General features: G+C 43.3%; 2 protein-coding genes across 10 annotated transcripts in view; one reads left to right on the top strand and one right to left on the bottom strand.

Annotated features, from left to right (window-relative positions):
• The window catches only part of GTF2E2 (general transcription factor IIE subunit 2), a 90,243-nt gene extending 86,163 nt beyond the window's left edge, over positions 1 to 4,080 (top strand). Inside the window, exon 10 of the mRNA XM_036228709.1 lies at positions 733 to 4,080. The gene's annotated coding sequence lies outside the window, so the exon portion shown is untranslated. The remainder of the gene's footprint in view (positions 1 to 732) is intronic.
• Positions 1 to 21,540, bottom strand: part of RBPMS (RNA binding protein, mRNA processing factor) — a 149,996-nt gene that overhangs the window by 22,110 nt on the left and 106,346 nt on the right. For 7 of the 9 annotated variants that reach the window (XR_004953357.1, XR_004953356.1, XR_004953358.1 and 4 more), the window contains exon 6: positions 4,703 to 4,833. Coding sequence is in view for 5 of the 9 variants with exons in the window: in XM_036228710.1 (XP_036084603.1) it covers positions 4,703 to 4,833 (131 nt within the window). In the remaining 4 variants the exon portion in view is untranslated. Of the gene's footprint in view, positions 1 to 1,783; positions 2,010 to 2,331; positions 2,464 to 4,702; positions 4,834 to 21,540 lie in introns of those variants that run through there. The other 2 variants (XM_016136141.2, XM_016136144.2) reach the window with 2 other exon arrangements.

The raw sequence follows: 21,540 nt of genomic DNA, 5'->3' as shown, positions 1-21,540 counted from the left end.
TTGGCTACTGCCTTCTGAACAGGAGGAGGAGCTGAAAAGGAAGAGTCCTTCCTGTGTGAGTACCAACGTGTGCCTCAACAGGATGCACCACTATGTGCTCACCTGAGTCCACGCACACCTGCCCTGCTCCCTGACTCTCTCAAGATGCTCCTTTCTCATGGTCTACATCAGTGGGACCCAACCTTTTGGCCCTAGGGACCAGTAATGCCTGATGATCTGAGGTGGAGCCGAGGCGGTGATGCTGGCGCTGGGGAGCGGCAGCTGAACGGCCCAGAGAGGTTAAGGAACAGGCCATGGACCGTGCGGCTGGCGGGTTGTGAACCCCTAGTAAATGACATCTCATGCCGAACCAGACGTTCTAGTGTTTAATTTATCTCCGTATTCTCTACAGAAAACAGTGACAGAGGAGATGCTTAATGAAAAAGCTTTTAAAAACTTCTAAAATGCAGTTCTCAGAAGGTGCACAGTGCTGCTGGGTAGGTGCCTGGACATGGCGGCGGGGGTGGGGGTGGGGGCGGCTCCGTAGCTAGGCCGCCCGCAGACCAGTCTGAGGAGCTCTTCCCCGATGATATCCCTTCCCCATCTGCTGTCTCTTTTCCCATGGTCCATTTTTGTATTTATTTTGGATTTAACCTTTATAATTTTTCCAGTGTGTCACGAGGGACCTCCCAAAGGGCATGTCTTGCCCCTGGGAAGTTTGTTATGATTTTAAAACCTTTTGTTTATGTGCAGGTGATATATTCCAGTCCAAAGCTTATGGCAGCCCAGGAAGATCTGCTGTTACTCAGGACAGACGAGGCCTCTGAAGAACAAACAGGTACCGAGGACTCGCCCTCTCGGTCCTACTTACCTGCAGAAGATGCTGACCCAACAATGTGACTCTGGTCAAGGGCAAACTGTATTGTTTCTAGAATGTAGTGAGGATAGCACGCCTTGCTGACTTTATCTCTGTCCATCGGCAACAAGACCAAAAGCAAAAACGAACCCAGACTTAAAAAGCTGAGACGTGTGAATATGAGGTGACCGGAGCAGCTGGATGTTCTCTTCAGAGTATAACTTTCCTAAAAGCTAAGGAAGAAACCTTCCTCTCCTGCTCACAGTGACTTACATAATATATGTAATAAATTTCAAATACCACTGACCTTGAAAGTAAACAGGATGATCATGTCTAAAAATATTAATGATCTTCTTAGAAGCCAAATGTTTGCTACGCCAAGTAGTTTTTTCGTCTTATAAAAATAAAGCGATGCCGAGGCTTACAGTCCTACCACCGTATCAAATAATTCTTAAAAAGTGGGATTTGATGTCAAACATGCATCTTCGATTTAGAGACGGAGGCTCCAGACCACAAGCTGAAGATGGGGCAGAACCAGACATGTGACACAACTCCTTTTCAACGACGCTTTCTGTTTCCTGGGTCTTCCTTCTTCTGGATCAGGGTGGACGACTGGAAGACACGTTGTTTGCTTCGCACAGGCTTTCCGCCAGCGGGGCACACTGTCCTGCTGAGGCGAGATCTCCGGATAGATGTGACCATCAGGTGCCAGAAGGAGAATCTTCTGATACGCAGCTTTTGATAGTTTAGGAGCCCAGGAAGGTACAGGCAGCAGCGCTGAGGCCATGGCTGTGGGCGGAGTCTCCCCCAGATGCCGCGAGTCCTCCCACAGACTGGATGCTTAGTGTCACTGGGCCCAACTCTCCCAAAGAGCTCGGCCAGAGATAACACCTTAGCTCCAAAATCACATCATCATGAAAACAAAACGCTGCAGTCTACTTGAGACCATTTTTGCTCTGATTAAAATTTTTATTGAATTCTCTCAAATGTTACCAAGAAATAGTTTTTGCAAAAGGGGGATCAAATAAGCTAACAAGCAAATTCAACCTGGGAGCTCCCTCTGCTGGTCTGCAGTAGGTTGATACGTTACAAACATATTCCCAGAGACAAATCTAATTTGCTGGAGAAGTGGACAAAAGACAGGTGTGTTGGGCTTTGCCTCAGGAGAGAAACACTAGAAGAAAAAAAAAATCCATGTCTCAAAACAGAGCACAACATTGCTGGAAAGCAAAATAACTTAAAAACTTCTCCAAGACATATAGCAAGATTTCCGAAACAAAAGCGGAATTATGGACTAAGGGGATGCTCCGTTTTGGTCTTCCCCACCGCTCTACCTCCAGTGAATAACAATTCTCTTAGGACCTTTTGGTGAAGGTTAAGTTCTGAGTCCCTCGTCTTTGCCTCCAAGTCTCTTCTTACGGGCTTCTCATCTACTTAGAGAAGAAAGATCCAAGGAGTCACTGGAGTGAGGCCTTTTCAAAATTCCATCAAAGAATAAGTCTTTGGTGAGCCAGCACTGAGGCGTGGAAAGAGCAAGGCCTGGGAGGCAGGTGACCTGGCTCTACTCATGGCAGAGCCACTTGCGACTTTGGGTAACTCTCTCCATCTTCTCCGGTCTGTTTCCTCATCTGTAAAATGGGTCAGACCAGGTGATCTGTCAAGCCTCTGCCGGTTCATTCTGAGTCTCATAATGGACAAAGAAATTTAAATAGCCATACGTATTCATGAGTCTTTAGGATACGGAACCCACGCTTGCACTGGGAGTGACTCGAAACAAGGAAGTGGGGTTGAGCACAAGGACCTCACTGAGACCAGGTGAGAATTCCACCAACTCTAGGACAGATGTGGCAGAGCCAAGTGGATTCCAGCTTGAGAAAGTGTCCAGATCAAGGAAGAACTCACAGGGTAGGGGGTGTCGCCCTGGGAAATATATCCCATTAAGTCAAATGGTTGAGTCCACCTAATCTTGGCACTGTCTCTCACCATCCATTCTCACAATGACATGGGCTTTCTAATCTCTTAAGACTCTTTAGCTACTTTTCCCACCATATCCCCAGATATTACTTTTGATTTCATCCGTTATGTGAATGAACCAAGGGCAAATTACCCAGATGTCATGGCCAAAGGCCACCATTCCCAGTCCTTTCTTGCCATTGTCAATTCTTACTTTTCCAGGGTAACGGTGAGAGACTTTGTTGCTAATTAACCAAAGCCATGGATATTCAAAAGACTATGTGAACTTGGCATTTGCCTCAGTTGTCAATTGATTAGTATCTGGGCGATCTAGCAAGAGGAAGCGGAGGAGAGGAGACACAGCCACAGACGGCAGGGACAGGGTGAGCGGGGCACGAGCAGAGGAGGCTCTTGGAGTTACTCCACGTCGTCTACAAAGTCATCCCCGAGGCCCACTAAACGCAGGCTGCTGACTCGGCGGAAGACATGCGAAGCCTCACATTTTATCCCTTCTTCCTCCTCTGGCCATTACGAGGGTGACCAAGCACTGACATGGACGAAAGGTGGAAAGGCGCAGGGGAAGAAAAAGCGACACACGGCTAACCTAGAAATGGGTAATCAAGCTGAGGATAACCCTGTTACTTGATTTTCTGTACCAAGTATTCCACCACCACCACCTACATTTTTCTTCACTACTTATTCCGCTTTCTGCCAACTCCTCCGAACACAGAGAGCAATCGCTCTGGGGCCCAGGCGGCGAGGCTGTCTCTGTAGTTTGCCTGCACGGTGTCTGGGAAACCGGGTCATCAGTGCATGTATGAAGCATGGATCACTCGGCTCAAAGGGAACGGAAGGGTGTGTGGCCAACACCACTCCTGGCCTGTGGCCTGTGAGAACCGTCACTGGGGGCTGCTTGTAGGTGTCTTACACGACACAATAAGTTAGTACAATGTGAAAGTGTTTTAAGTCAGAAGGAAGGGTTTTCTGGGAAGCTGTTTGTTTCATATAGTCTTGTAAATAAACACTAAGCAAAACAAACAAAATCCTCACCTGTGTAGGCCTGTGTTTGTTTTTAAACCGGGCTTTCCTACTTTAATGTAGAGGAGTTATACATTCAGCAAGACAAATGAAATCTATACCCAACTTATTTGCTATTGATCATCACTCTGAATCCTAACACTGATTACTACTACTTGCATTAAAAGCGAAGTTAAGAGAAAAGGTTGGTAAGCAGACAGCCATCTTTGTGAAGACATAAAACTCGGGCTATTCTTAAAAAAAAAAAAAAAAAAGCTGGTCAGAACAAAGGCCTCTACTTTGACCTATAATTACATTCTAGACATTATATTGTACCTCCTTTTCATCAGGGTTTCCTGAAAATGGGAAAGGAACCCTAATCTTTTCTGTAACATATGAAAAATAGCACAGTCTTCCTCCTGGAAGCTCCCCACCTTCCCCTTTGGTGACTAGATCTCACAGAACACGGCAGCAAAAATCTCTCAATACACAGAAACATACACAAACCACTCCTGTGACCAGTGCGCACTTCCCTCTGCAGCCCTTCCACACGACAAGGCACACACGCATCTATGCTCTGGCGCTGCCCTCGGGCTGGCTGGGAGCTGGGGAGGTAACCTGGGCCCAGGCTCTGGTGTGTGATATGAGGGTGAGATCATTAAGGAAGAGAGAGGTGTCGTTTGGGGCAAACATCAGGCAGTGGGGTGATATCATTGCTGTCAGATGGTCGTCATAAGTCCTGGAGGAGTGTCAGCTTGATTTAGAGGGGATCAGTAATCTCTTGAAGGTGGACCTGTTAGCTGGATAGGTGTTAGTTGTATGGTGTGCTCTGGGGAACCGGGTTTGAAAGGACTGGTGGTGGAGTGAGTGAAGTCGTGGCCGATGGGTATAAATTACCTGGGCATGCAGTGAAGCGGGATAGGTGAAAGCAGGAGGAGGTAGAGCAGGCGCTAACTCCGCTGGGTACAGAGGGTACGGGGCCCACACTTCAGGGCTACTGGGGTAAAGTGCAGGCACTGTGAGCTCATCTGCAAGAAAAGAATAAGGGAAGAGTTAGTGGTTACCAAACAGCTGGTTTCAAATCAGAAACAAAACACCCATAACCCCGAGCCCCAATCAATGTCAGAAGTCAAATTACTCTCATTCTTTTAATAACCTGTTGGCTTTGGTCCTCCAAACTCTAAGCAAGGGAATGGGAAGCACGAAACGGAAAAAAGCAGTGAGCATCTGCTGCCTGTCTGACCTGCTGAGATCTCAGGCCCAGGCTGCCCTGGGCACTCTGATGTCTTTCCAGCTGTAGCTGGGGGAAACCAAGAACAGTGGGGATTTCCTGCACACAACAGCAAATGTGGGCCTCTAAGGGAAAGAGGAAGAAGAAGAACCGGTAGGAGACAGTTCATGAAAACCCACTGCAGAGTCTTTGGGAGAACAATCGCTTACTGGCAGGACCCCAACAGACCGGAAGAACTGTAGGACTTTTCTGTTTATCAGTATAATTAATAGATAAATAAATCATGATCGCCAAGCATTTTACATTTAGTCCTCAGAAGCTCAGGGCCAGACATTGTGCCTATAGGGCATTTAAGATGTTTAGCCTTGAGTATCCCGATTAAAGTTAAGCTCCACAAAGGTGTAAATAAGAACGTTCACAGTGGCTATTTATAGACTATATTTTTCTTCTAGCGAAAAGTGAGTCAAGTTGCCAACTGCACGGTCTAAACGTTCCTCATACAGCCCTGATTCCATTCAGGTCAAGCTGCAGTTTGCCAGATTGAAGGGCAAGTGTCCGGGCCTCAGAACGTATCAGGAAGCAATCCATTAGCGTAACAGCAAACACATGAGGGAGCATCTCGGCAAAGGCAAAAATAACATCAGTCAATAGTTATGAATCTGGACCCTGTGAAATAGCAATCTCACACTAGGCGCTTTTATCACCTGTCAAAATCTGAAATCAAGTAGGTCAAGGATGCTATCCAGGACCGCTGAGGCAGTCAGGAAAAGGTGACTTGATAAAACCATTAGTGACACTACCATTCAGGACTTTCCAGAAGTGCACAGTGCATGTGATCCAGGAAGAGAGTCACCTCGCTCCTTCCCACCATCTAAGAAGCTACTCCAGCCCGCTCATTCCAGGTCTCCTGCCTCCTCCCCATGCCACCAAGCTCTGGCTCTGGGCCGGGTTTTCAGCATGGGAAGGGGCTAGAGGCAGAAGCCTGCTTTGCTGAGTGTGATGTGGTGACTGCTCTATGGAGCTACCAGAAAACAGCTGAGCCTGGGGGTGGGCCTGTGGATCTGGTGGCCCACAGCCAGCCAGCAGAGCAAGAGTCCCTCACAGGATGCTATGAGGGCAGTTCAGAGATCCCAGCGACGTGGTGTGATATACTGTAGTTGGATGACTGGATGGCCTCCCCGTCATCCTCTCCCTGATGCTTTCTCTCAACAAGGCAGTAGGAATGATGTCCTCAGGACGTGGAGATGGGAAGACAGACCACTTTATAGTTCTAGGCTGAAGAGCCCAGGCCAAAAGAGTGAACCGATAGTTATTATTGGGGGAGGAAAACAGTAGCACAACAAGCCTCTTGAAAATGATCAGGTCTGTACCACCGGTTCTAGGGAATGTAGGTGTCTGTAGTTTCTGTAAGGAAATTCCTTACAGGGGGCTTGAGAGAATACTTAGCAGACCTCCGTTTCCTGTCAGGATGAGACCATGTGATTTCCATGAGAGCAGCTCCTGTGGGAGCCCAGCTTGTGGAAACCGACTGCTGCCGGGACCAGGGCCGCGAGTTGTGAGCAACCACTCTGGGGAACGACGTGCCATTGTTGTTGTTGTTGTTGTTTCGGCTCCCATGCTATTTTAAGACATTCTGGATCTTTTTTTTTTTTTTTTAAATCATTCTAAGTCTTTAAAAGTCCAGAGAGTCTCAAGACCCAGCACACGATTTCTTAGCTCACGCTTGTCCAGCCCCACCGTGACGGCAGACTAAACACCATCAGAGGTGCTTGGCTGGCAACCCTCATCCGGCCGCTTAACAGGAACTGGCTAAGTGGGGGAGCTTTTACCTGATAGGTGGGTGCTTCCTTTAGAAAGTTTTAAAAATGAAACGTCTTTTAAGAGATCGGATCCTAAAGAGGTAAATAAATAATAGAGAAGAGGCAGAGCCAGAGTTTCAGCTGACTGAGATAGTTTATGGTTTCTGGACATTTCCACGTTTTCACCCTAAAATATTACTTTCCATTGGGTCTATAGTGATGCTCAGAGACAATTCACTAATTAACATGGGCACAAAATCTAGCCCAGGAGAATGGGGGATTTGCTTCCAGCTGCCCTAAACCGAAAGCTGCCGAGTAACAGCTCAGTCAGGTAGGGAAGCAGAGGCCTGAGAGAGATGAGGGTGAACTTAACTTGATAAATCTCTTGAGACGTCTCGTCATCTCTCCCTTCTCCTCTTGTGAAGGAATCACAAGAAGTTACTGTAAATGTCAACAGACATGCAGCATGCAGTGGGTTGGTTAGGAAGAGGATGAGTGCAAAATGTGTTAATGGAGATGTTCTGCGCTGGTGACAGACCACTGGGGGAGGGAATGATTTCTAACAACAAATTTTCAAGGATCTGGGTCTTACACAAGTCTGCACCCTTGGGCCAGCTCTGAGACTGACACTTAGCATGTAATCATGCTTGTATTGAATAGTACCCAATGGAAAATTCTAAAGATATGCCACTGTTTTCTGTTAAAGGAACTTAGAAAAATATCTGTAGGAACTAGACCTGAATGTGTCTCGATCCTTGCAGTACCTGTCATACACGCTAAAAAATGAAGCAAAAGGAGGCTCAAACCAGAGCAAATGTTACAGAGTGGTAATTTTTAAGTTAAAAATAAAAGCAGTGGAACCCTTTTTTCAAACTAATTTCCCCCAGAAACTGTTTTTAATTAAAGTGTAGCTATTTTGGTTGACTTGGTGGTGGGGGAGGGGAGAAAGGCTGAAGGACCTCAATCCCTGGGATAGTCCCCAAGGCACACCAGGATTCCAGAGAACACAGTTTGAAAACTGCTCTCACACAGGGATCCGCTTTAAAAGTAAGCTCCTCTTCAAAAATCTCTGTGAAGTCTCAACTCATTCCCGCAGCTCTTGGGAACCTGTCTGAGAGAGAGAGGGCAGGCAATGAGTAGCCAGAGCAGGAGAGAAGAAACAAAGAACGAGACAACTGGGATGGCGCAAACGGGCTCTCCTGACTGACGTGGACGTCAGTGCCCGAAGTACCTCGGAGCGCTGATGGAGTCCAGCAGTGAGCTTTCATGGCCTCACAAACAAAGTGCAGAGAAATCTGACCCAGGAAATGTGAACAGGTAAAATAACAGAAAACAAGTAAATAAGATAGGTGGATATTTCCTTCCTTGTCCCAAACCATAACCATGTCTTCCCGCCTGCACTGCAGCACTCACGGTACACCGCCCTGGAAGTCAGTGCTTCTCAAAATGCAATCCCTACCGGCAGCGTCAGCGTCACCTGGGAACTTGGTAGAAAAGCAAATTCCTGGCTTCACCCCAGACCCACCGAACCAGAAATTCTGTCTCCAAGTGATTCTGATGCATACTTGAGTTTGAGAACCACTGCTGCCAAGTTATTTATCTTCTTACTTGTCTTTCTCTTTTATTGTATTAGGGCTTGAGCAAAGTGTTGTGCATTTTGCTTTCAACGAGCTTAGTATAGTACCTGTTACATAGTAGTTTGTCGAATGAATAAATGAATGAAACATTTGAGTGAAAATGCAAATGAAAGCAATAATCCTGGACTTGTTTTTAGAGAGCTGAAGGGTTAATGAAGCAGTCCCAGTTGAACGTCCCTGTTTGGCTCGGAGCTACTGTGACAGGGCTGCCTAGGACAACAGGGCAGCCCGGCCCGGTCAGGAGCACGCCTCCAGTAAAGCAGCCCTCACGAACATCTACACTTCAGTACGAGGCCGGGAACTCTCTGAAAACCCACACTCTCCTTTGATGAAAGAGCATAGTAAGCTGCGTGTGAGTTTTGCATTTGTACATTCTTTACGTTTGCTAAATGTGGTCCTGAGGAAGTTGCAACAGCTCCAGACAGGTTCTCCACAGCACGAGCCAAGCCCTCCGTGCGGCCTAACCCAACTGAAGGAGTGGGCAGAAGGACAGTGGCTGGACCAGGGCGGGTTCCCCTTCCTGAGTCACTACCCATACCTACTGCTCAAATTCCATTAGATGAGAAGACTGAAAAAAGAAGTTAGCTGCAGTAGGCCCATTGGGATGAAACAGAGTTCAATGAGGGGGTAAGATTCCCCCCTGACAAAAGAGGCTGTTGACCACCCAGAATGAGCCAGGCCCCAGGGGGCCAAAACAGATCTGGAGGCCAGGGCTTTTTGTCTGGGCCTAATCTCACCCTCCTGAGAGGCTGGGTTACTCCTTTCCCATTGCACCAGATCTGGCTATGTCCTTTCTTCTCTTGCTCCTCTGAGGAAAAGGTTGAGGGTGCACAATATACAGCTGAATAAGCCTTTTTCTTAGTATAAAAATATGCAACCAGAAAAGCTCAAGTTGGATTCTGACAAACAAGGACCAGAGAGTGCAGTTGAGAACACAGGTCCAAGAGCTTTATATCAGTACTGTGTTACTTTGCCTATTGGATATTTCTATTTTGAAATATTCAACAGCAATCTCAGCCTCGACATGTTTAATACTAAACACACTCCCTCCAGTGGCCTGTCCTTTTTCCAGACTTCGGTCAACGACACCACTCAGTTGCCCAAGCCAGAGGCCTGGTAGTCACCCTACCCTCCCTCACATTCAGCTTTTCACCAAGGCCCCAGTTAACCTATCCCATCACCCACTTTGATCTTCACCACCACTGGATTACTGCGAAGGCCTCCTAACGGCCTTCCTGGCCAGCACGCTGCAGCCGGGACAACTTTTAAAACATGAAATTCGGTAAAGTCATTCTCCCACTTCAAACATTTCTATGATTTCTTTGCTCTCTGGATACCGTCTGAACTCCAGACATCATGGCCTGCAGGATCTGGCCCTTGTCTACCTCTCCAGGCCCGGATCTCACCTGGTTCTCCCGCAAAGTCTAGGATCTGTCATTTTCAATGCTCTCCCACTTCGTACACACCTGCTCTCTCTGACAGATATTCTCTCCTCCTAAACCTGGCTTAACTAATTCTTACTCATTCTTCAAAGGACTCCACTTATGGGGGTGGGGCGTTCTCCATGTTCTGCTGCATCCTGCACCTCCCAATGACAGCAGTTACCTCCAGGACTGTAACTTCTTACTCTTTGCCTACCCTAGTGCCTAGCACAGTGTATGAGAAAGTATCAAGAAGTCAATCATTTGCTCTGTATGTAATAAAATTAATGGAGAAAAAAAAATCTGCTTCCATCTTGCCCTTCAGAGGAGGAAATGATAAAACTGTAAGTTAATTGAATTTTGTCTGAGAGAGAAATATGCACAGAAAGGGGATGGATAGGAGAGCATGTAAATGCTATTCTTAAATAAGATTGCACCCCAATCCTGTTTAAATAACACCTTATATTTGCATACAAATTATACGCAGCCAAGAGCTTGTTCATCCATTACCATTCTGGAGCCTCATTAAAAGCTCTGGGGAAAGGGACAGGAATGGGTGTCTCATTTTAACAATGAGAAAAGGTCTCCCTAAGGTATCATAGCTAACTCATAGTGTCTGAACTTGGATTAGAATCCAGATCTCCTGTCTCATGATCCGGGTTCCCTTCCGCCATCTCGCCCTCCCTGAAGTAAGGAGCCACTATTACTGGCGGTGGTGAGAGGCCCCTGGAGTGCAGGTGGTCTTCATTTCTAGCTGTAGTATACTCAATTAACTAAAATAAACTCAGGAACAGAGTCCTCCAGGACAGCCTGCCTGACAGATAAAGACTTTGGCCAGAAAAAAAGGCAGCCATGACACAAAAGGCCCATGTATGATGAAAAATTACATTTTAATGGGGGGAAAACTACTATTTTGAAACAAGAAAAATAAACCAAGGATTCTTAAGCAATCAACTCTCATTCACATACTGCAACAAGTAGTTGATCTGTGTCTGTTAGGTAAATCCTTCAAAAGTCAGCCTTATGAAACTATTTTTTGAGGGACTGTCCCATGAGGACATGCTCTTCTGAGGCCCAGCACAGTGTACTCAAGCTCCTGCAGTGGGTTGACTAGTGTCCTCCCAAAATTCACATTTATCTGGAACCTCAGTGTAACCTTTTTTGAAAACAAGAATTTTGCAGATATAATTTTTTAAGGTTCGAGATGAAATCATTCTGGATTTAGGGTGGGCCCTAAATCCAATGACTGCTGTCCTTATACAAGATAATGTGAAGATGGGGAACAGACTGGAACGATAAGTCTACAGGCCAAGGGAAGCCCAAGATTGCCAGCAGCCACAGGAAGTTGAGAGAGGCATGGGACAGTTTTTCCCTCGAAGCCTCCGGAAAAAAACAACACTGTTGACAACTTGATTTCAGGCTTCTGGCCAGCTAAACTGTAAGAGAATAGATGTTTGATTTCAGACACCCAGTTGGCAATAATTTCTTGGATTGCCCTAGAAAACTATAGTCCCTATTTAAGGTCACACACCTTCACTGGGTTCCCGAGAAGTATAGGGAAAAGACTCAAAAGACCTGGTAAAAAGCTCAAAGGATATGTTTTGTACCACCTAACACAAATCAAATGTAATTTTTGTGTTCTGCACAGGAAACCAACTGTACTAAGGGATGGACACTCCATGAGAAATCAAGTTTGTGCTCAACCCACCTCTACTTCTACCTGTTCTTTTCATGGTCCTTGGCCACTTCCATTGCTTCAATTATTAATTCTATTTAGGATAACTCATAAATCTAGAGCTTTGATTTCTACTCCAATATAGACATCCTAAACTCATCAAACTTAACTTACCCAAGGAGGGAACTGTTACTCATAAACCAATTTCTCTTCTTACTTCCCCAAATTTCCCATATCCAAACAACTGCTAAGTCCTAATAACATTAAAGATGATAAAGATACTTGTAATAACAATGCTAATAGTATTAATATAGTAGCCACTGTTTATTGAACATGGTGTGCTAACATCAGCTCCTTTTATATTATGAGGAAGCAGAGGCACAGAGAGGTTAAATAACCCAATGACTCATAGCAAGTGACAGAACCAGGATGTGAAATAAAGTCCTATCGGTCCAGAATCCATGCCCTTTTAGTTCTCTGCCTCTCATATTGATTGAATTTCCTCTATGCCTTTCTTACTATCTTTTCCTTTCTGTGCTACTTCTACCACCCAAATGCAGTTCTCAGCTGGACTGTTTTAACAGTCTCTTGACTCTTAAACTGTCTTCCTAATAACTTCCACTTGCTCTCCACTCCAATTTTTCTCTCATAACACATATTCCTGGAGCAACTCTTTAAACCTGCAGGGAAGGCCAGCTCAGAACCACAAAATAAGTATGCCAAGGAAATTCCAAAAGGAAGTTGGTCTTGATTCAACTAGGCTAGAGTCACCTCCCCTCCAGTTAATGATTTTCTGCCATGCCTCTGAGCAGTCACGGCTCTCAGTACCCAGCTGTTTCAACCATGAAACAATCTCATACAATCCATAATTTTCAAAGAATCTGATCCCTGACCTGAGAGTTGAAGGGAACCCAGAGCATAAGCAGGAAGAAAATTGTTCCCCTTGGGACTTGATTTAAGTAATAATCCTGAACCTGCTTCTCCAGGCCATGATGATAAGTAATTATTAAATTTATTTTTTTTTAATTTACATAAAAAAGAAAGGTATATCCATAAGGTAATTTTGACATAAGTTCTACCGGAACTAGTTAGGAGACATACTAAGTGTACATGAACACTGAGGAGAAAGAAGGCATGGGAACTGCAGTTTCAGATCACAGAGATGATATATGAGCAATGTCGACAACCTATGATTTACTGAGAATGCCAAGGGAGTAGAAAGGAAGGAAAAGAAATTTCTTCCTCCATTTAAAGAACATTTAGTGTTTTGGTAAAACTTCCACTTGCCAATCACCTTTTTGGGTAATATGTGTATTTTTTGGTGAGGGAGGAAAATCAGGAAGGGAGAGGTATGTTTACAAGAACATACGGAGGCGTAGGTGTTTTTTTAATGAGACTGCTCTTTGGATATATCTCTAGGCTATAAAAACAGATCATCTGCAACTCTATTTTACCAAACGATAGGCTCCTCGAGTACAGGGCCTGTGTTTGTTTTGCTCACCACTGTATCCCCAGTGCCTAGCTTTGTACATGTTATGCAGCAGACATTCATATATGTTAACGAGTACTGTAATAAGGCATAAATCTTTGAGTACACCCTTTTTTCCTCTTTGAGAAAAATTCTAAGAGTAGAGTGACTATGTCTAATGTGATTAGCATTTTTAAGGACCTTGACACTCCTTGCTGTGTTAAAATGTTTCAATATATATTCTCAATAGAAAGACATGTTTGTACCAACTTGTAATATGACGATATTAGAAATCATCATTAAAAACTAAATAAAAATTGACAATTTTATAAGCAAAACATCTCTCCATTTTTTAAATGTACATTTCTTTGATAGTTAATGAAGCTAAACTAATGTACTTCCACATTCTTAGTTCAAACAAGTGCTGCTTAGAAAAGTCTTAAGGCATGCTGCTTTCTCGAAAATCCAAGATGGGTAAAATATCCTTCCTCACAGCACCCATTATGTGCAGCATGATCGTTGCACCTATCACTAATATAGAAAATAATCTCTTCTTGTGTTGTTCTCCTTCCCCAAGTCGTAATCTCTTACTACTAGCATTTATATCTGGCACACAAGATATGCAATGAAAGTTTGTTAAATTTAACTGATATAACCAAGTGCCTGCAACTTATTACACTATTGAGAGTATGTAAACAGAACTACATAGTTGACCTAATGATTTATAGTTTAGCACAGTTCTCTGACTTTTAAGAAAATGTCAGTCTAAAAATCAACACAGGTTCTAATTCTGGATAAAAAGGCAGAAATTTTAATAACTTGTCATAGCTATCAGTTTTAAAGAGATTGAAAATGACTCAGGGAACTGATGAATCAGAACTTCAAAATACGCCTTAGAGTACAAATAGCACAAATCCAGACACACACACACAAGCGCAGTGGCTTATGGGCCATGGGAGTAATTTCTGACTGGAGTTGTGTGTCTCGGCTGAGCCCCTCCTTTCATCTCCCTCCTCCTACTCTATACGCTCACCAACTACACCCTCTTTTTGGTTCTCCATCTCTGTGCATAGACTGGCCCTGGGCCATATGCCCTTGATTTATACACAGAGAACGTCATAAATATTCATAAGCCACTGGCAGAGCATAATATCCTGGCTGCACAGACTGCAAAGATCAGGGGTAGGTGGGCTACACTGGCAAAACCTCTGTCGCGGCTGCTTCCCCTCTTCTCCTTGGTTTTCTCTCATGTCAGATCAACCCTAGTCTAGAGTCTGCTGTTCTGAAAATAATTAAGGGCCCATAGACTAAAAAGTGTCAGTTGTACATAGATGATAAAAACCTGTTGAAATAAAATGCCATCTTCTCTAGAGATGAATAGCTGACACATTTTAGTATTGTTTCTCCTAATTTCTCAGGTGATACCATAATTTAGACTTTAAAATTGCAATTATAAAATTGAACAAAACAATTAAGAGAGAGGGAGCTGTGCATATCATTTACTGCTTTCCTGATTGAAGTGGCTTGTGCACTAGACTACAACCACTACCACCTCACCCCCATCCTTCTGGCTGTCTGATGCACCAAGACTGATGCAGGCAGAGAATGCACTGTGGCCAAACGGGAATCCATCAAAGTCAGGAGTATATGGTAGCCAAATTGCATGTGTGATAAATGTCAAAAAAGTCCCAAGCGTGAACAAACTTTCCCGAACTATTCCTGCCCCAGCCTCTGAATGGTACTTGGGGAATGGGAGGAAGACACAAAATAATGAGGACATCTCTCCCTCACGGCACTGTGATCATTATTTGAAATAATATTTAAAAAGTGACCTGAACGCTCAATGATGATCATCATTTCATCACTGTCCTAATGAAAGTCTTTATTCAGTAGCAGCTGTTTTAGTACCACAGTACTGGTGAAAGCTGATAAACATTTCTCTGTGCCAAAGTGATTTAGTATCTCTTTCAGGGAGGCTAGAAATCGATCATTTAAATATGAAAAGTCTCACGTTGCCAATTACTGTGAACTATGAAAAACCTATAAGAACAAAGCCATCAGTAGATCCAGAACTTCCTGTGCACAGGTAACGAAGTTGCTAGCATACAGAAAACTCAGAAACGTGCCACCCTTTTCCATCTCCTGTTTCCTTGATTCATTCAGTTTTATAAGCTGGTGGCTTCAGACTAAATCTTGAGTACAAAGCAAACTCCACTTCCAGAAACATCTGTTGCTAAGACTGCTTTCCTTCTCCCCCTACACTCTCAGAGGCCACACAGGTTCCACGTTATCATTGAAGGACAATTCCACCCACAGACTCTGTGATGGAATTGAATAAAATGTTTTCTGAGTGTTGACGCATGAGGCCCCAAGGCGGATGAAGTAATTAGGCAGTCTCCAGTTAAGAACAACAAAAAGAGACTAAGCTAGTTCTTAAAGTTAAATGCAGCTCAGAGCTGGCATGAATGAATAAATCTCGTGGTATCCAAAAATGTCAATTGAGTCAGGGCTACTTTATTTTAGATTTTATCACTTCTCTGTCAATGTCTTCAATGAATATTTACTGGGTACCCACTTTGGGCCAGATGCTGGGTGCATGCCACCATGTTTGATTTTTCCAGCCCGACTTTGGGCAGTAATGCAGAGCCACTGATGGACCTCATTATCTACAAACTTGAATGGTCAAGCCTATCTAATTAAATGTATTTTGGTGATTCTGGGGTGGGGTGGAGAGAAGAATGTATTTGAAAATGAAACTCCTTATTAATTTCATGGTGGTAGGCTGTTAGGAAGATGTGATTTGTAATCTGGAAAGTGCCAGAAGAAGTGTAAACTCTTCAGGAAGCCAGCAAATGGTCACTGAAAAGGAAATGGGCAGAAAAGAAGAAATGACCTTCTTGTATCTGTATACTACATGAGGCAATTCCAGAAACGTGGTGAGAAGTGACTCAATAAGTTTCATCTGAAAGTCAAACCAGTGTTTCTCCTCGTCAAGTTTTTTAGCTGTAAATGTTGCTAGCTGTGCAACCCTGGACAATTTACCTAATTTCTCTGAGCCTTAGTTTCCTCAGCTAAAAATATAGGCTATCATATATGTTAATTATAAAAAGTAAATGAGAATTTGAGAGGAAGTGTATGTTATCACGCAGGGTTAGTTAGCTAACAGCAACTGACACCAAACGGAAAGGGGGTAGAGACACAGTCTGGGGATGTAGATGATGTTGTCTAAGGCATAGGAAATCCCTCCCATTACGAGAAAATTCCTCGGTGCATTAAATTGTCGCGCCATACGGGCCTGGCAGAGGCAGCAGGGCGTGGCACTTTGGAATGTGTGCCACTTCTCATGTTTAACTCTGCTTCTTCCTCATTCTTTTGTGCCTCACACTTATTGTTCAGCTCTTTTTACTAGGAATAAGTTGATGATCGCTATAAGATAAAAGCTTTGTTAACTACATGGCATGTACATTTTTATTTTTAAAATAACAAAAGTGCTCTTCTTTTAAGAGCAGAAACCTTGCTTTAAAAGAAGTCTCACTGCCTTTCAATTTCTCTAAGGGAATCTGATCTGCTCAAAAGGTCCACTGAACCTCACAAATAAAACTGGCCAAGTACCTTTGGAGAGACTGATCTACACTTTCCCGATCACCCACTGCTTGGGCTACAAGACTCCCAAGTTACAACAGCAGCTCCAGGTCTCAGAGCGTCTCAGTCCCCTGGTTGACCATACTCCATCTCTGTCTCTGCGCTTCACAAAATAGCAGAAAGATTTAACCACAAAATTTGAAAACAACCATAACAAAAAGCCTAGATCTTAACTGTGCAGGAGGTTAATAGTCACATTGTTGACTTTCCAGTAAGATAAACAGTGAAAACTTGGCAAGTACTGACGTATACAACTCCCCCTCCTCCCACCCTCTCATTCCTGAAGATTATACTCACTCTTGGGATGTCAATGACAGGAAGAGTTCATCTGAGAGAACGGAGCATCCTAACCTGGTCAGAAGCACTAAAATACCAAAAGAAAACTGGAGGGATGTGAGCTGAGCTTCTTCATTTGGGGGAATGATAAGCAGTTCTGTTTCATGAAGATTTCAGGTCTGTGATGAACAGGTTACCTTCAATTTCTAAAAGGTTGCCTGTTCACGTCAGTCTTTTTTCCAGTTCTGCCCTGATACAGATCACTCGGGAAATCTGGGTGGGAGGGTCAGTAGGAAGGCTGGCTGGCTCTGGCATGACTTCTGAGACTTGCTGTGGGGGGTGGGGGCAGGTGGCAGGGTGGGGGGGGGTCTGCACAGGACCCTCCCCCCCACTGCACCCCCAGCACCAGTTAGGAGACTCTTTTAGAGTAGAAAGGGCATGCCTGAGCCATCCCAGTGCTGGCAAAATCCCTCACAAATCTAGAACTGGCAGCTGGTTAAGCATTATGAAGATGGTCACATGAGGTTTTTTGTTGTCATTTTTTTTTTAACTGAGGAGGAAAACCTAATGTTCAAACCTAGAGGCTAGGTAAGTGACTATAAAGTGGCATATTATTATAGCCATGGCGAATGATGATGCATTTACAAATATGGACAGATGTTAACAAAGCACTTGGTGAAAAAGAAAACAGGCTGCGGGACACGTATCGTATAACCCCACGAATACACACACATGTGCATGTCTTGCTCGAGGGATCGGCATAATGTTTCGACAGGCAGCCGTAGGTTTGAGCCACTTGTCAGCTATGTGGCCTGAGGTACGTTAGTAACTTCGAAGCCAAATTTCCTTATCCAAAAACTATTAAAGAAAGGGAAGAAGATGAGGAGGGGAGTACCTAGTGTCACAGGTTGTCAGGAGAATTAAATGTGACATGTAAAGGATTTTAAAACTTGCGATATAACTCATGCTTAATATTGTTGTGATTATCTCTGGATGTTGGATTTTACATTTTCTGTTTTTGTTCATTATGCTTTATGAATTTATACCATGGCCATGTATTATTCCTGTATATTTTTCTTCAAAGGGGTAAAAACATGAAAGGACATAAGGGACCTTTGGAAGATGAAAAAAGAGAACATTTATTCTTCCAATGTTATAAAAACAAACAGAACTAAATATGAAGACTCGAGGCTTTGTTTTATACTTGTTAAATCCCATGTCAGTAAAAATATGCATAAGAAAATATCTAGACCCTAGCAAATGGGCCATTTAAAAAGTAACTATTGAGTATTATTTGTCTTAAAACAACCTTGAAAGGTATGTATTTTTGCTTCCACCTTAGAGACTGAGAAAACCTAGGGTGAGAGAGGCTGAGTAACAAGCCCTAGCTCCCACAGCCAATGTGTGATAGACCTGTGTTTCAAAACCCAGGTATGCCTGGCTCTTGAAAATACTAAAAAATGCCAGGGCAACGAGGAGGTCTCTGCGACATGGAAGGATGCCCAGGACTGAAGTCAGCAGAGTCCATCCTGAGGTGGTCCTCGGCTTATGTTGTAATGCACATGCCAGTGAAAACTGGGGCTCTACACGACAACCAAAAGGTGAAAATAACTTGTGTCTATTGACAAATGAATGGTTAAACAAAATACAGTATATCAAAACAATGGAATATTATTTAGCCATAAAAGGAAAAAAATTCTAACATGTCACAACACTGATGAACCTTGAAAACATTAAGCTAAGAGAAAGAAACCAGACATTAAAAACAAATATTACATGATTCCACTTTCATGAAATATAAAATTGGCAAATTCATAGAGACAGCGAAGCAGATAAGAGACTGTTGGGGGAAGGGGATAGGGATGTTTTGCTGAATGATTAATTTGAGGCAATGAGAAAGTTTTGGAAATAGTGGTAATGGTTGCAAAACAATGTGAATATAATTAATGCCACTGAATTGTGCATTTAAAATGGTTATAAAGGCAAGTTTTACATCATATATATTTTACAATTAAAAAATGTAATATACAAAAAAATGAATTGTATATTACATTTTTTGAATTATATCTCAAAAAAGTTGTTACAAACAAAAAACACCACCTTGGACTCCGTAGACAGGTGGACCTGGCTTTGAATCCCAGATGGGCAGCTTACCAATTATGACCCTGAATGCATTTTTTAAACATTTTGAGCTGATTCCTCATTTGTAAAATAAGGATAATAATTGTACTTACATAATTCTTGTGAAGAGTAAATGAGATAACCTGAAGATTCCTAAAGGTCAAACATGTTCTACCTACTGACTCCAGGTTTTACCAGCTCTCGGAACTATGTAAGATCTAATGACCCACCATCATAGCAAGAAAGATTCAGTATATGTTCACAATCCTTTAGGCAAACACACTTGCAGGAGCTCCACCCTCCCCTGTCCCATTTGTCCCTGCAGCATCATCCATCGGCTTACCGCTCTTCGCCATTAAAATCTCACAGCAAATCAGGGGAGAGGAAACACAGGGAACAAAATCCTACAGCAGAGACTGTTTGAGCACCTTGGACCATTCGTCCTAAGCAATGTAACATCCTGCACAAAGAGAGTCCATCGCTAAATAAGGATTAAAAATGTTTAAGTATCTTTATGGATAATATATCTATGATGAAAATGAAGCAAGCAAAGGAACTTCTGACTGTTCTCTCTCAACTTCTCACTCTCTCTCCTCAGAGCTAAATCCAGCCAGTCCCGTCATCCTTTTCTCATACCAACTCCTCTTTCCCATCTTTCAATCATTTTCTTCGTGCTGGATTCCCTCCAAGTTTCTCTTTTCTCACACAGTGTGGAGGCCCAGTATGGGACACAGGCACTGGGAACAGTCTAGTAAACAGACCATACAGTCCATAGTACATCCACTGTGGAAATTGGATGGTAAATTATGAAAAGATTAGGCTGAGGCTGTGTAAGTAACCAATGGCTGTGAGACCTAGGAGTTTACAAATGTCACGTAGGAGAAACTCTTTGGAGACTTGTCTCTGGACATTTCATGAGAATTCATGAAGTGAGAATGGGAAGTTTAGTTCAGAGACCTGGTGAATTGCTGGCTGAGAGGAAGAACAAACCTCATCTAGCATGAGGCTGGGAGCCCCAGAAAAGGCCTCTCAGTGCAGCTGTGAGATCATGGCTGAGACAAAGCTTCCATGGTGAGGAGACTCCATACCAGCTCCCGGGCTGTTCCAGCTGTTAATTCCTCTGTCCTGTTGCAAATATAGAATAAGAAGCCTGCCTGAGGGTTTACAGTAATTCATCTCAAGGTTTTGTCGGAAAAGTTATTTTTTCCATACTCGCATATCTTTAGTTGCGAATCAAGTCCAAAGGGCAAATGGTACTGGAAATAGAGGTGGGGACAGTACTGGGAAAGTTTCTTGAGAGTACATGTCAGAAAAACAAGCTAACGTGTCCTTTTTTGGATGAAACCACAGAGAACTATCTGAATCATCACCCTGACACTTTGGATGATGCATTTTCAATCATTTAATTTTTTTTTTTTTTTGATGACAAAATGCCTAAAACAAAGCTACATCTCCTTCGAAACCCACTGCGGAGATCCTTCTGATAATGTAATTCCCTTCTTACAAATCTCCAATAGCACTCAACTGTTTCTGAATCAAAGACAACTCCTAACGGTAATAACAATTTTCATTTACTTCTTCCTTCTTCTTCCCATATCCACCACACACCATCAATTCACCTCGAGCTGCGTAAAATTAGTCAGGATTTCTTGAACAAAATTATTCTTGCCATTGAACTTTAAAACCTGTTTTTCCTCTTGCCTGGAATGTAAGTCATTTAAATCAAGGGGTAGCCATATAGCTTAGAATGGCTTTCCCAAGGCTATGTATGGTTCAAGTACTAATTTCAAGGCTTCCCAGCATCAAAGTTATTAATATAAAATTGAGCTAAATGAATTTGATCTCAGTGGAATGTCCTCACTCTTAAGAACTTCTTACACCTACTGTCTACCTTGAATGTAGTCAGTATCTGTGCTTTTACTTTATTGTCTTCCTTCCTTCATTAGAACAAAAACCATAAGATCTTTGCCTGCTACTCTTCAGGAGGAAAGCTATCCTTAAGTTCTCTCCTCCTGACAGCTGTTCTATAAGCAAGTAAGTATGCTATGCTCACGTGTAAGAAATCAGTCTTTCTGGAACATCTCATTCTTTCTGGGGAACTATTCTCCCAGAAATCTAGATTCTGAATGGCTATCATATAAAAGTGGGATTAGACTTGTTACATGAGGCCCAGGCAGTAAAAATTGGTCAGTGAATGGAATTTTCAGGGTATATACATTTTTAGCCAGTTGGAAGCAGAACTGGAGCAAGAATTAATTTAGCAAGTATTTATTAAACACCTACTATGTGTCTAACACTATGCAGAGCCCAATCTTATTACTCAAGAAACTTATAGACTATAGAGGGAGGTGGAGAAATAACTGGCAATTTCAATACAGTATGAGAGGTTTTCTCTAAAGGAACAGTTCTATAGCAGCAACCAACCCAGTAGGGCAATTAATCCACCTCCAGAGATTCGGACAAGC

This window comes from Rousettus aegyptiacus, unplaced genomic scaffold (assembly GCF_014176215.1).
Source record: "Rousettus aegyptiacus isolate mRouAeg1 unplaced genomic scaffold, mRouAeg1.p scaffold_m13_p_11, whole genome shotgun sequence".
Taxonomy (NCBI): domain Eukaryota; kingdom Metazoa; phylum Chordata; class Mammalia; order Chiroptera; family Pteropodidae; genus Rousettus; species Rousettus aegyptiacus.
This window is presented reverse-complemented; position numbering and strand designations above follow the sequence as displayed.